Source organism: Rhea pennata, chromosome 4 (assembly GCF_028389875.1).
Source record: "Rhea pennata isolate bPtePen1 chromosome 4, bPtePen1.pri, whole genome shotgun sequence".
Classification (NCBI taxonomy): domain Eukaryota; kingdom Metazoa; phylum Chordata; class Aves; order Rheiformes; family Rheidae; genus Rhea; species Rhea pennata.
The window spans coordinates 34,946,740-34,960,466 of record NC_084666.1 but is presented as its reverse complement, the minus strand read 5'-3'; the positions used below and the strand labels follow the sequence as shown (position 1 = coordinate 34,960,466).

Sequence of the window (13,727 nt, the reverse complement as noted above, 5' to 3'; positions counted from 1 at the left end):
TACAGCACTGCACTCCCATGAAGCTGTATCTTTTCTGACCCAGAATGAGTTGCATTCAAGAAAAAGTAGGAGAGTTCCAACTTGAATAAACTAGTAAGATTATGTAGTCAAATCTAATCAAACTTAGAGCTTTTGGGCTTTACACACTCTTGCATGTGAAGGCATCAAAAAACCAAAAAAACCAAAATGAACATCCATCTCAGATTTAGCATGAGTTACTATGCTCACATATCCTCCAAAGCAGAAGAGGGCCTCAAATGCTGACTTCAGAACTAGTACTGACAGTACTTGCTGTCAAGTTTCATATTCACTTGGATCCTACTGTGTTAAGACCAGAGTTAGGAGTAGAAACATTGAAATCTTCCTAAGATGCTTCCCTTCATATTAACTTATATATGGTACAAATCCACGGTGTTAACCTTGCAGTTTACCTCTGTAGCTTTCACAAAAGCTGAAACATTGCTGACTATATTTTGATGAGTGATCATAGCTCCTTTGGGGTTTCCTGAGGAAGAAGCACATCAGGATGAAACAGTAAGATTTAAGATCTTTTAAGTTATTAAGCAGAGGTAAGACTAAACAAATAGCATTTCAGTCAATCAACAAGTCCCTTCTCAGATAAGAATACTCCTCTTTGTGTATTAAAGAGAATTGGCTAATACATTTGCAAAAAGTTAGCTTGAAACAGTTAAAGTATAGGTGTGTTGAAGTCCTCATGTTACTGAGGAGACCAAATACTTAAGAAACAGTCATCTCTTGGATAAACTTCTGTTATCCAAAATTCCTCTGTAAAAGATTTAGATAGATGGATCTTCAAAGAGTTAAAGAAAACTGTCAATATTGCTCTCTTCTCAACACTCCCCCCAGGTGTTGGATCGTGTCACACTTGACATTTGATTCTCATCCAGGCACTTGTCTTTCCTTTTGGTCCTACAGAAAGTTGCATAGTGCATAAGAGCCAAGAAATAGATCCTGCTCTTTTTACTATAAGAGATTACAACAAGGATCCTGTATCATATTTCAAACTTTCCTTTCTTTAGTAATGGAAATACAGGTTCAGTACCTATTTCTAAGCCCAAAAATGTAACCTCCCCCCTTCCAAGGTATTGCAACTCTACTGATCAAATGAAGGAGGGAAAAACACTCAGAGGGAGCCTTGCCATAAAACTTTTCCCTGATGCTGCAACTTTTTGACAAGTAGTAGCTGCGGGTCTTGGAAAAAAAGTAGGAATACTTCTGCACATACAGGATAGTAAGTTCAGCATAGCGTAATGAAGTGTACCTGTTGTTCCACTGGTGAAACAGATGACTGCTAGATCTTCTGGCTTTGGAGGCTATAAAAGTTAAGAAAATATTAGTACGATTAAGATATCCAGGAAAAACCTCTTTCCTTGCTAAAACACTAGTGTTACCCTGAGTTATGGAAGACAGGTAAGTTTGCTAGTTTGATCTACAGAATGCTACCCAGTTCAGTCAGATTAAACCAACTGAACTAGTTTCATACTTACCATAGGTTTTTGCCTGTGTACTCTTCCCAGCTCCTACAAAAGGGAGAGGAAGGAAAAATAGTTTAGACATGAAAGTACTACCTTTTGCTTTAAATTTACCAGATAATTTGTTGATAAAACGTTATAGTGTTGATATTTAGACTATTAAGGCATTTTAACCACAGAAGTGTTGCGAAGGCTTTAAAGCAAGTTTTTAAAACATGCAAAAGAACAGATGAACTAATATGTTCTACAAATATAGAAGTGATAACCAATCTCACACACATGTATACATTCTTTTTTCACCCCAAGTCATTTATAAGAGAAGTTCAAGGTTAAGCAGCATCATGACAAGTCATAACATGTAGAAGACACATGCCACTGAGCCACTGAAGCAATACAAAGCAATACTCATCTTAGTAGGCACTTCACATTTTACATCACTGCTTGTGAAGATGACTAAAGCTTCTGGTGAAGGGTCATGGGTGGTCTGTACTCCTTTTGCACCGAGAACTAAAGAGTATAAAATTCTCTTCCTCTAAACCTCCTTACCATTATTTAGGCCAGATCACTAAGGATGCCACAGATATTCAGACAGAGGGGAATAGATACCAAATATATCCTTTTATCAGTAGAGGACATTAAGGAGAAGATTTGAAATCTTAAAACTCAGTATTAAATGAGCATAAAGGCTTCAAGTCTAAACTTGTTATTTTCATGCCTGTTTAGTATTAGAAGCATAAGTTCCTAAATATTGTAAGATGGACCTTTTGTTAAGTATAGGTTTGGAAGCACCCTTCGAGGGCAGATTCATCACTTCATCATTGCCTTCACATTCTAAGTACATAAAGACAACTATGTATTCATTTATTAGCCCTAGCCTAACTTTGATGTAGCTCAAGATAGCCAAACCAAAGTTTAGGCAGGGGTAGGGAGTAAACATCAGGAAAAGTTAGCATTCCCTTGCCTAAAAGTTCACCTTTTTGACATTGTGCCATTGCAGAAGAGTTTGCCCATATGACAACATCACTCTGTTGAAACAGCATCCGCATTGTTGTTTCACTCAGTACTTCTCTATACCTTGTTTTAACCAAGATCCACTGTTTACTGAATATATAGCAGAGACTTCTACCCACTTCTGTTGATCTCCTAAGGGAGAACTTGCATCTCTTCCTATATAACAGCTATTTATTCACAACTACACAGCTCTAAGTAGTTATACCACATACAGACAGTTATCAAAAAAAGCTTAGGGCATCTGGGAGATGCCCAGGAGGACAGGTCAATAACCTATAAAGCATAGATGAACAAAAAGTTCAAGCCAGAAATCCAGAAGACAAAGTACTTAGATTAGAATGACTATTCTAGTTTAAGCTCCTAAACAGCTCAGAGGTGCTTTTCAGGAGCAACTGAAAGTCCCCAGCCTTTAAAAATAGGTAATAAGAATTCTTCCTGCTCACTGAAACTAACAAATACTTAAGCTTTTCTTTTTTGGCCTGACTCATTTGAGATTTAGACAAGGGGCTCTTAGAACTATTATTGTGGTCATCCAAACATCAAGTATTGAAGTTACAATAGTATAATTAAGTCAGGACTACAATGTGCTTCTTAATGTCTAAGCATTTAACTTAGAAGAAACATTAAACACTCTGGGTTTGTTTTTCTGTAGCTAGAAAGATCCAGGAGAAAGTATCTTCCTGTGCCAGAAAAGTTAAACTTGAAGCAGCAAGTCAGTTTGACCAAAACTGCAGAAGTTTGGTATGCTCAGTCTTTTTCCAACTTTAATCCAACCCTCTTCCTAGTCTAATATAGCACTTTAAATCACATTGTGTATGACTTCTCTAGTTCCATTTTAAACTGGCAGTCTTGCTGACACAGGTCAACTAAAAAGCCAGTTAACTGGCTTTTAAAAAGACACACTAGCAATTTTTCCTCTTTACCAGAGGGTGGCTCTATTAACACAAGAACTTGAAAACAACTTGAATAAAGAAGTTCAATGAAATTTAGCAATTTATGCCAGTTAGAGGCACCTGCAGAATTCAAGCATGACTTTCTGGATACGCTAAAGTCTCAGTGAGCCAAGCCTTGACAAGAATTCAAGTTGGAACCAGACTATTTCACAATAAAAGTGTATTTCATTTGTTCGCAGTTTCATTTCTTCAGAAATGAAACTGCAACAAGAGATCCTTCCAGACAAGATCATGACAAACATAAGTTCTTAAATATTAAGCAGCTAGGCAAGGCAGTTTCTGCTTCCAAAACCTGAAAAATCACATTCCCTTAAAATACCACTAGCTAGTCTTGGAAAGATTAATATACAAGATGTTTTTTGGAGAAAGTAGATTCAGTGCACAGGGCAATACACTATTTTTCACTAAAAACCAAAACCTATAAAGATTCTTCCTATCTCTTCAGGAAGTCCTGAAACCTGTCCAGTAAATTTGTCCACAGGCAAAGGAGATAAAAGCAACAAAGCAGGTTAAGTCTACTTACCTCAAATTCTCCCATGCTGAAGAGTTCCACCCCACACTTTTTGCCACGTTCTACCAGATCTATGCCAAAAGGCTCCATGATAACAATGGTGTTGAGGACTGGAGTTTCCCCCTTTTCCACACTGGTTAGCAGAAGCTTGGCCTTGTCAGGTTTGTCACAGAAAACCAATGACAAGTCAGCTGATTAAGGAGAACAATATGACAATTTGAGTTTAGACCAGATCCACACTTCAGGAATTGTTACTAGAGGACTCTTCTGAGGAAGGCTACAGATGTCCTTTGTCAGCTCTGCCATCATACATGCAGTTGCAAAGCTACTGAAAACATCCTACCTTTGTTCACAATGTAAGTAATTGCTTCAGTTCCTAGTGTGTCATAGAGTGGCACCACCACCATGGAGAATGCATAGCATCCCTGTTCAATGATAACCCACTGCAAAGTAAGAGAAGAGATACAAGTTACTATGTGTCTACTGCACACTTCCAAGAATAACTTGTTAGGATTATGACATGGAAGCTATTACAGCAGAACTCATTTGGACAAGGCTTAAAGCATGGATATAACAATAATTTAGCCTTCTGATGGAATGACTGGCTGGGCAGATGAAGGGAGAGCAGTAGACATTGTGTACCTTGACTCCAGCAAGGCTTTTGACACTGTCTCCCATAACATCCTCCTAGAAAAGCTCAGGAAGTGTGCGTTAGACAAGTGGACAGTGAGGTGGATTGAGAACTGGCTGAAAGGCAGAGCTCAGAGGGTCATCATCAGTGGCATGAGTCTAGTTGGAGGCCTGTGGCTAGTGGAGTCCCCCAGGGCTCAGTACTGGGTCCCATCCTGTTCAGCTTCTTCATCCTGGATGAGGGGACAGAGTGCCTCCTCAGCAAGTTTGCTGATGATACCAAGCTGGGAGGAGCAGCTGACACACCTGAGGGCTGTGCTGCCATTCAGAGACCTGGACAGGCTGGAGAGCTGGGCAGAGAGGAACCTCATGAGGTTCAACAAGGGCAAGTGCAGAGTCCTGCACCTAGGCAGAAATAACCCTAGGCACCAGTACAAGCTGGGGGCTGACCTGCTGGAGAGCAGCTCTGCAGAAAAAGACCTGGGAGTGCTGGTGGATGACAAGTTGACCATGAGCCAGCAATGTGCCCTTGTGGCCAAGAAAGTCAACAGTATCCTGTGGTGCATTGGGAAGAGTGTTGCCAGCAGGTCGAGTGAGGTGATCCTGCCCCTCTACTCAGCCCTGGGGAGGCCTCATCTCCAGTGCTGTGTCCAGTTCTGGGCTCCCCAGGACAAGAGACACATGGAGCTACTGGGTAGAGTCCAGCGTAGGGTACAAAGATGATCAGAGAGCTGGAGCACCTGCCTTATGAGGAACAGCTGCGAGAGCTGGGCCTCTTCAGCCTGGGGAAGAGAAGACTGAGGGGGGATCTTATCAATGTGGGTAAGTAACTGAAGGGAGGGTGTCAAGGGGACAGGGACAAACTCTTGTCCTGTCACACAGGACAACTGGAAAGAGGCAATGGGCAGAAATTGAAGCACAGGCAGTTCCGCCTGACCGTGAGGGGGAATTTCTTCCCTGGGAGAGTGACAGGGCACTGGCACAGGTTGCCCACAGAGGTTGTGGAGTCTCCTTCTCTGGAGATCTTCAAGGCCCACCTGGATGCAACCCTGTCTAACATGCTCTAGGTGACCCTGCTTGAGCAGGGAGGTTGGACTGGATGATCTCCAAAGGTCCCTTCCAACCTTACTGATTCTATGACAATTTGTTTACACTGAAGAGCTACTAAGTATCTGCATGAGAAAAAAAAAGTACTCATGAAGTCCCATTTGAGACCTATTAAATCCAGTGAAACTCAGCTGTCCCTAACACAGGGTACATAAGTACTTTAAACAAATTGATATGTACAATCTCTTAATTTTCCTGTCAACAGAAAGATTGAGTACTTTGCTGCTGTTTCATGTTTTCAGGTTTTTAGGTAAGGCTCCACAGCCTTAGATACTCCATAGTACCACAGGATAAAGGATACATACATGAAGTTTCTATATACACTCTATTCTTAGCTCTGTATTAACTTCCTCTCATTTGATGGCCAGACATACAGCAGTTAGTGTAGGAGCCATAGGAGTTCCTTGAAAAGCCAGATCAGAGTTTTTCAGTGTCTGTCACCACTAACCACACACTTTTAGAGAAGTCTGAAGATGCAGTTGTATGTGCACCACTTCTATGAAAAAATGACACCCATCCCTGCAAGCAGCATTAGAAGGACTTGCCTGCTAACAAGTGTGGTACTCTGTAAACATAAGATGTGCATGTAATGCAAGCTGATGATGCAAGCCTGATTTTATCCAAGCACTGTTCAGTTAAGACAGTCGTGAAACTTTTCTGTATAGTAGTTAAAGGTCTGTACACAGCTGGCTACACCAAAATAAAGGTATGCATGGGACTCAAGAGGTGAGAGACTGGACACAAAGAGGCCAATGAGGCTCAACAATTCAGTTTTTCCTGCTTGAAGGGCAAAAATTCTCAGACATAGTACCTTTAGGCAGTTCCGGTTAACTGAACAGAACACCACGCACCTTTAAGTTCATTGAACTTATGATTCAGCAAGGATTGCAGTAAGGGTGTTGGCTTTCTCCCCTTCTCCCAGTCTGTACTCAAAGTTTTCAGTGTTTTTGCAGGACACTGGCCAATTACTTCACTGGCATGTGGTGCTAGTTATTCCACATGTCATCTAGCATAGAAGCTAGATTAACAAAGTCGCTAAGCCTCATTTTAATAGAGTGTTTATGAAAGGCAAGTTTCCCAAGTTTTTCTGTACTGGTTGAGATTGCCAAAAAATCCTTGAGTTTGACTTTTACACCTTAAGTTGTATAATAATTCCCCAAAAGAACATTTCTTATAAAGTGGCACAGTGACAGCTACCAGTTAACCAGTTTCATGCAGACAATACTTACCAGCAAGTCTAAGCAGGAACACCTACATCAGCCATGGTAGGAATTACCAAATATTTTTACCTAGATAGCATCCACCTGTCCATTTAACAAGAGGGAGATGGCTGCACAGGTGTTCAGCAGCCTGACATCTAGTAGCTAACAGGATACCTGTTACAGCAGACATTAGTGGCAGCACACAGTGGCAGAGCTTTCCACTCTCCAGTAACTTGTACTCCACAATTCAACACAAGAATCTTCACTTTTCTAGACTATCAAGACATTTTTCTTCCATTCAAGCTCCAGAAGTTAAAACAGTATTTAAGAACAAATAGTAAATCTCAACATTTGAGCTCTCCCTCTCAAGTCCATGCAAGTACCTAGTAATATACAAATGGGCTGAAAGTTTTAATTTATCTTTAAAGTGACTCATCTTCTGAGAAGAGAAACTACACTTAGCTGTCCAGGTTTTCAATCCAAAACAGAAATTCCTTGCTTGTAGAAGGGATCATCTGTTTTCTAGTTACTCAAACTGAAAAGTCATTATTTATAAAATCAAGTTCTTTTTGGATGAACATTTAAGCAAGCAACATACTAGGGTTTTCCCCTTTAGGGGTTTTCCCCCGGTAGCTCTTCCCTGAACTGATAAATGGGAGTCACATCACACAGAAATCTCCACACACTAACTCCTGTCTGGATTAGTGATTATGTTATGGTTGTCACAACACCAATCCAGTTATTTTTGACAGGGAAAACCCCAGACTTAAGATTGCTGGCTTAACCAAGTCATTCCAGCTTGTTACTGAACCAGATCAAAGCCTGCTACAGCCACACAACTCAGACACATTATGCCTGTGATCCACAAGCAGACCACACCACAATGCTCTCCTTCAGCAAAATCCACTTAACCCAGGAATCAAAGATCAAGTCTTCTGGGTCTTTTCCCCAGATTCATTTTTTGACAGCAGCCAACTAGTTTCTCTTCATACCCAAAGGTCTACAGACCAACAGTGTAACCTGCCAGAAAATTAACATCTAGTCCCTTTCTTTTTCACTCCAGTTCATACTGTTACAGCACAGGACAACTGAAGAGTCTGATGCCTTGTAATTAACAGCTTCCTTGTTGGAGACATCTCAGCCTTTTTATAGCAGAAATAACTGTAGCTGTTAGAATTGGAACACTAGAGGGAAAAATCCAAGGAGACTATTGCAGATTTAAGAACCTGGAAAAAACGTTTTCTTCATCCATACCAGGCTAGGAATAGGGGGTTTTGGTGTCAGTTGGTGGGGCGGAAAGGGGGAGGGGAAAAAAGGGAGCAACGCAGAGGAGACTGGCCATATCACTTGTCACACAGTTTGTATTTAAATGTCAGCAAGAAAGAGATGATGAAAAACTGAAATCAAGAGATTGAGATCTAACAGAGATCCAAACCATCATCCAGCACTGGGACACTGATACAGCATTTAAACCATATGAACATTGTAAGTGACTCCAGATAACAGAATCTAGTTAGAGTCTTTCAAGAGGAAAGTTTCATTTAAAGTATAGTGTAAGAGTCATTCTCCTATATTAAAATGCAAGTTTGGATTAGAAGTAGTTTAATGAAGGTAGGACCAATTCAAATTCTTAAGCATCTAAACACAGCTTAGAGAAATTCAATCCTACTAAATAAATTTCATAAGCAATCCAGAGAATAGAAACACTTGCTCAAAAGTAGTATGAGCTATTGAGTAATTAACATTCACCAAGAACAGCTGTTGAGTCAAGATGGAGAAACATTAGCTGATAATCTAGACCTCCCCATAGTTATTGAAAGTTCACAACATGATTTTGCTTTGTCATATGTTGCTGAATTATGCCACTTAGTCTTTTTTGGGTCTTAGTTAACTTTCAAGAAGTTTTCAATTTTTGCCTTCATTGTCAGTTCTCCCCCCTCCCCCCCATAATCTTGGATTTTCAGTGGCAATAGAACTATCATCTTCAACCACCTTCTATTTGTCTTAGTATTTGATCATCAAGTTTTATTTTAATTTATTTTTTGATGTGTTTAAACATTCTTGTAAGTTAACATTATTGGTAACTGCCACTTAGTTACTGGACACACACACACTCATCACACACTCTTCAGGAAGAGGTACCCAGGACTTGTTTCCACTGCAAAAAAAGGATCCCCAACTGGTAAGTTGGGCATTACAAAGAGACTGTTAGGAAACAAAAGTGCTGCTCTATTGCCTAATACTACAGCTACAAACTCTGGATACATCACAGCACAGTTTCTGTGCAATGAAAGTTTATTTTGAAGGAAAGATTCTATGAAATCATAAAAGAATCTTCATGTTTGTGCTTGTTAAGCAAGGACTCTGAACCAATTTCAATCATTAAATATGCCGTAAGTGTGGACTACAGTCAAATACCATGGTAGCTTCCTATTAGACACAACCATTCTATAAACTGGGAAGGGGAAGAGAAAAGTTGTTTTCAATTCCTTGATTCTCTTATTATTCTGCATGCAGCCCTGGGTAAGAAAAAAACACCCACAACATCCTCTCCCCCTTCACCCCCACAACACTAACTGCTATGTCAATTGTCAGTTTTGGTTCTTAGCTAAAGATGCCATGGGGATGGCTCAAGGGCCTACAAGATTGGCCATCAGCTTTCTCCTAACCTCAAATATGTTTCTTACTAGGGAAGCTTGGTACACTGCCAAAAAGCAATAGGTTTAAAAGAAAAGCCACTTCAATAGCAGCTAGATCAGTATACAAATTCCCTCCTGTAAGTTACCTCGGGTCTGTTCTGTGCAAAGATTCCTATATATTGGACTTGAGATGGTTTGAAGCCTCGGTGAAGTAAGGCTGAGCCCACACACTCTGCTCTGTCTAAAGCCTGAAAATCAAATAAAAAAGAAAATTTAACAGCAAGTTCATCAGTACCCACCACTTGATTTTTTTTTTTAAACACCTTAAATCTCACAGAAATCTTCCCCTCCAAAAAAACCCAAAAAACCCACTATAATAATTGATACGACGTAGGTAAGTTATCTACATTATTTTGGTGTCCTCCAGGACTTCAATCAACACTGCAATGCCATTACACTGCACTGATTTTGTATAAATGCTTGCTCTCAATATGCAGCAGAAGAGATTCCTAATCCAATTGAACTTGAAAGTCTAAGTCTGTATTTGAACCTGACAAGCACAGAAAAGGCTATTTTGTTGCATTTACAGTAGATCTCAGATGAACCTGGAATGCTTCAACTTTATATTTCTGTTCAACAACTGTAAATGCTACATGTCATGTTTCTGCATCATTTTTCAGGAAAGCACTGAACTTCTAGTACCTGTGAGAAAATAGGTGTTCCCAAGAAAGACCTCTTTAAGAAGTAGTGGAATAATAAGGAAGCAAAACCCAGTTAGTTCTATAAACAATGATTCTGGAAGGCAATTGTCCAGTTTCTCTTTCTATACAGCACATGATCTGAATTAGTGTTGTTCGGTTTTTTAAAAAGTGAAAGAGCTTTATTAAAGAAAGGTTGCATCTAACAAATGCCCAGCAGAGTCACCTTGAAAAAAAGTGAGTTCTGCATTGTACAAGAGGTGTTTAGAGACCCTAATTGTACATACTAGGCAAGGCTTACACAAGTTTGAAGGCATCAACTAAGTCAGAAATTAACTGAAAATATACAGCTGTTAAACAATTTGCATAAAGATCTATTTTTAGTGAACATGAAGAGGTTATAGGGTGTTTGTAGTTGGGCTTTTAACTATACTACTACCATTCAGTAGTTGTATCTCCATCAGTATGGAAATAAGGACAAAAAGCACAAATAACCTATGTAGACAGATGAGTTTTACAAAAGGAAGAGTCCTCAGAAACAAGCAACCACAGTAAGAGCAGTTTGAGCCCCAACTCCAAATACCACTTCAAAATTGAAGTCTGATTTGCACACTTTAAGGTTGTTCTTTTAAAGCATTCTGATAGGAACTAGATTTTTTAACAATATTTCAACATAATAAGAACAGCTTAAGATACTACTTTAAAACAGCTACAAATAATTAAGACATATCACATCACTGGATGTTGTATCAATGGTCACAGTAAGTGGAAAGCTAACACTAAATTAGAGAGATTACTTACCTCTTTATAGGAGATCCACTCATATGGCTGGTTTGGCTTTCTAAAACCCAAACAGGGACCATTGTCTACAAATGACAATTAAAAGTTACTCAGGATATAAGTCTGCTTTCTCTGCTCTGATGCCAAGCTAACTACATTCTCACCAGTGTTAAGCCAATAGCCTGTAAATTCTTTACAAATAGTTTAGCTTCTGAAAGTGTCTGCAAGGAGGAGTGGGAAGGAAAAGAGGGAGAAAGGAGTAGCAACAGGAAGGAAGCAAGGGAAGGACATGGAGGCAGCCAGGTTTCATTTAGAATATGGAATATAGCACAGGCTTCACTCACACACCCCTGCTTCACAACAGGCCACAGTTATACTCGCCTTCAAGAAAAGCCCACACTCAATGTTATCTTATTGCTAGGGAGACATCACATCCCCCAACTGCATTTCAAGAGTCCATACCTTTAGTTTTTAAACAAATTGTGAAAAATTCATCTTTAAACTTACTTGATACATGCAGACCCCTTTGGAAGATATCATAAACTGTTCTCACATCATCATAGTAGTAAATCAGCAGTTCATCGCTGTTAAGGAGAGAGGACCTTCGAGCATGCTCACCACCCTACATAAAATAAAGAGTTTAGATATATCTGTTAAAGATGAACAGGAAATTACTGAAGTAAGCATGCAAAGAAAGGAAAAAAAAGCATTTTGAAATATTGCATTATGAGCCTTAGGAAACTACTTCAAAGATCTTTGGTTTGTTTCACCACAGGAGAGAAAAACACCCTGCAAGGTTTTTACCATGTATGTCCTGGAAAAAACAGGGCAGAGTTGCTCCTTAAATTTCTAAAGCCTATCAGTCAAAAACCTTGTCCTCAGCTATATATGATGGCTGAGATCAAGCCCAATGACTGCATAATGCTCTTGAACACTCCTTACTAGATACAGGATCTTTTAACTCAAGAAATGTTTTAATCCATTATTGCAGTACCTAGCATAGTTCCATAAAGCTTTCCAAATCCCTTCACCCTCAGTCAGGACCTTCTCTAGATATATAGAGAGAGTCTACCTACTCTTCTTTTTTCAAATTAAAATAATAACACATAACTGTTTCAAATCAAAGTTTCAAAAAGTGGACTAATTTTGTGGACATAAGAATATGTTCTGTGAAATATTCTGTACTAGATAAAAATCTGGTCATTTAAAGTTCCATCTTTTTAAGAGAGTTGTCTCATGACCTAAGTAGAAAGTCAGAGCATCATCCTGAGTTTAAAACACCCTAAACCACCCACCAGCCCCTACACACCCCCATAGAAACACCATGTTTGAGTGGCTAGCACTTACATGAGCTGTAACTGGGAGTCATCATGAGAAGGTAAGAGCTCCTAGTTTTAATATAGCCTATTTTATAGCAACTGATTAGATTATCTCATTTTATTACAAATTAAAGATTCACAGATTACAATTATGCAAGTATTATTAGGCCATGTTTATTTGTTCTGTTCAGATGACAAAGAGGTGCCTACAAAATATTGTTAGCAGGGAACTTATAGCTGGTCAAGTAGCAGGTCCCCTGTAATCATGTAAGATCATCTGAATCAGTGGTTGGAGTCAACTCCAGGCTCTTTACACATAGCCAGATCTTGAGCTAACTAAATCTATGGTGATAATTCATATTGCTTGCAGATAACTGCACAAAACCTATTCATATGCAATCATATACTCTTCTCAGGCTATTGGTTTATGCTCAGCTCTTGTTTTTCAAGTACCTCACAAGACCAGAGAGCTATACCTTAATGTAAAAGCCAGATACACATAGCTTTAACTGCAGATGTCATGTTGCACATGTCCACAGAACAGAGCTAGCACATTTCTTCCTCTCTACATAACGAGCCATTAAAAAGCAACATTTTAATACTAAAACAAGTCTGACTTTTTAGCAAAACTCTATATGCATAATGCAGTGTCTGCTACTCTGACAGTGAGCAGAAACTTGCACTGAGAACAACTCTGAACAAGTTAATGACTAGCCTACCTCTAAACATTTGTAATATCAGAAATACTCAGGAGCATGCTTGTACTCAGACCAACATCTGTTCTATAGAAAATGAAAGAGATCACTAAGACATGTCTCTGCTAGGAAAAAAAGAGAAGGCAGCTTGTTTTAATGCACTTGTTTCACAGACCTTACCCAAACTCAGCCCCTAGATGCCCAGTTCTCCCACCTCTGGAGTTAGCCTGAAGAAGGTTGTGCTACATGCTCACAACCACAGTCACAGGTAAACATGGTACTGACACATGACATTACACATTATAACATGCTACAATTCTTAGAATGTGTTACTTCACGTAAAATAAGTCATTTCTTGGCAACAGTTAAACTTGCTTTGTTCTCATCTGAACTACTATTGTTTGCATACCCTGTTACTCAGCACGACAAAAGCAGCTTTTGCAAGGTCTGAGGCACAGATCTGAAGGCAAGACTTCTTGAAGGACAACAGTCAGTCCTGTATCTTGGTGTGCTGCTTCTCAGAAGGACAGCAACTCTGTTACAGGCTATTAAAAGACCAAATCAGTTCTCCTAAGTTATTTCAATAAAGGGAAATAGAACCATCTTATGATCTCGCTCGCTTAACTTTTCTTCCTAGAGTAAAGTGAAGTTAACTGAATTCCCAATGGCTCGGTGATAGGAGTTTCTGC

The 13,727-nt window shown here is 39.5% G+C and overlaps 1 protein-coding gene across 5 annotated transcripts in view; it reads right to left on the bottom strand.

The window, feature by feature from the left end:
• Positions 1 to 13,727, bottom strand: part of ACSL1 (acyl-CoA synthetase long chain family member 1) — a 55,928-nt gene that overhangs the window by 15,930 nt on the left and 26,271 nt on the right. For all 5 annotated transcript variants that reach the window (XM_062575740.1, XM_062575741.1, XM_062575737.1 and 2 more), the window contains 8 exons: positions 11,532 to 11,646; positions 11,046 to 11,110; positions 9,693 to 9,794; positions 4,312 to 4,411; positions 3,981 to 4,159; positions 1,509 to 1,541; positions 1,283 to 1,334; positions 432 to 505 (listed from right to left, as the gene is read on the bottom strand). In XM_062575740.1, the coding sequence (XP_062431724.1) occupies positions 432 to 505; positions 1,283 to 1,334; positions 1,509 to 1,541; positions 3,981 to 4,159; positions 4,312 to 4,411; positions 9,693 to 9,794; positions 11,046 to 11,110; positions 11,532 to 11,646 (720 nt within the window). The remainder of the gene's footprint in view (positions 1 to 431; positions 506 to 1,282; positions 1,335 to 1,508; positions 1,542 to 3,980; positions 4,160 to 4,311; positions 4,412 to 9,692; positions 9,795 to 11,045; positions 11,111 to 11,531; positions 11,647 to 13,727) is intronic.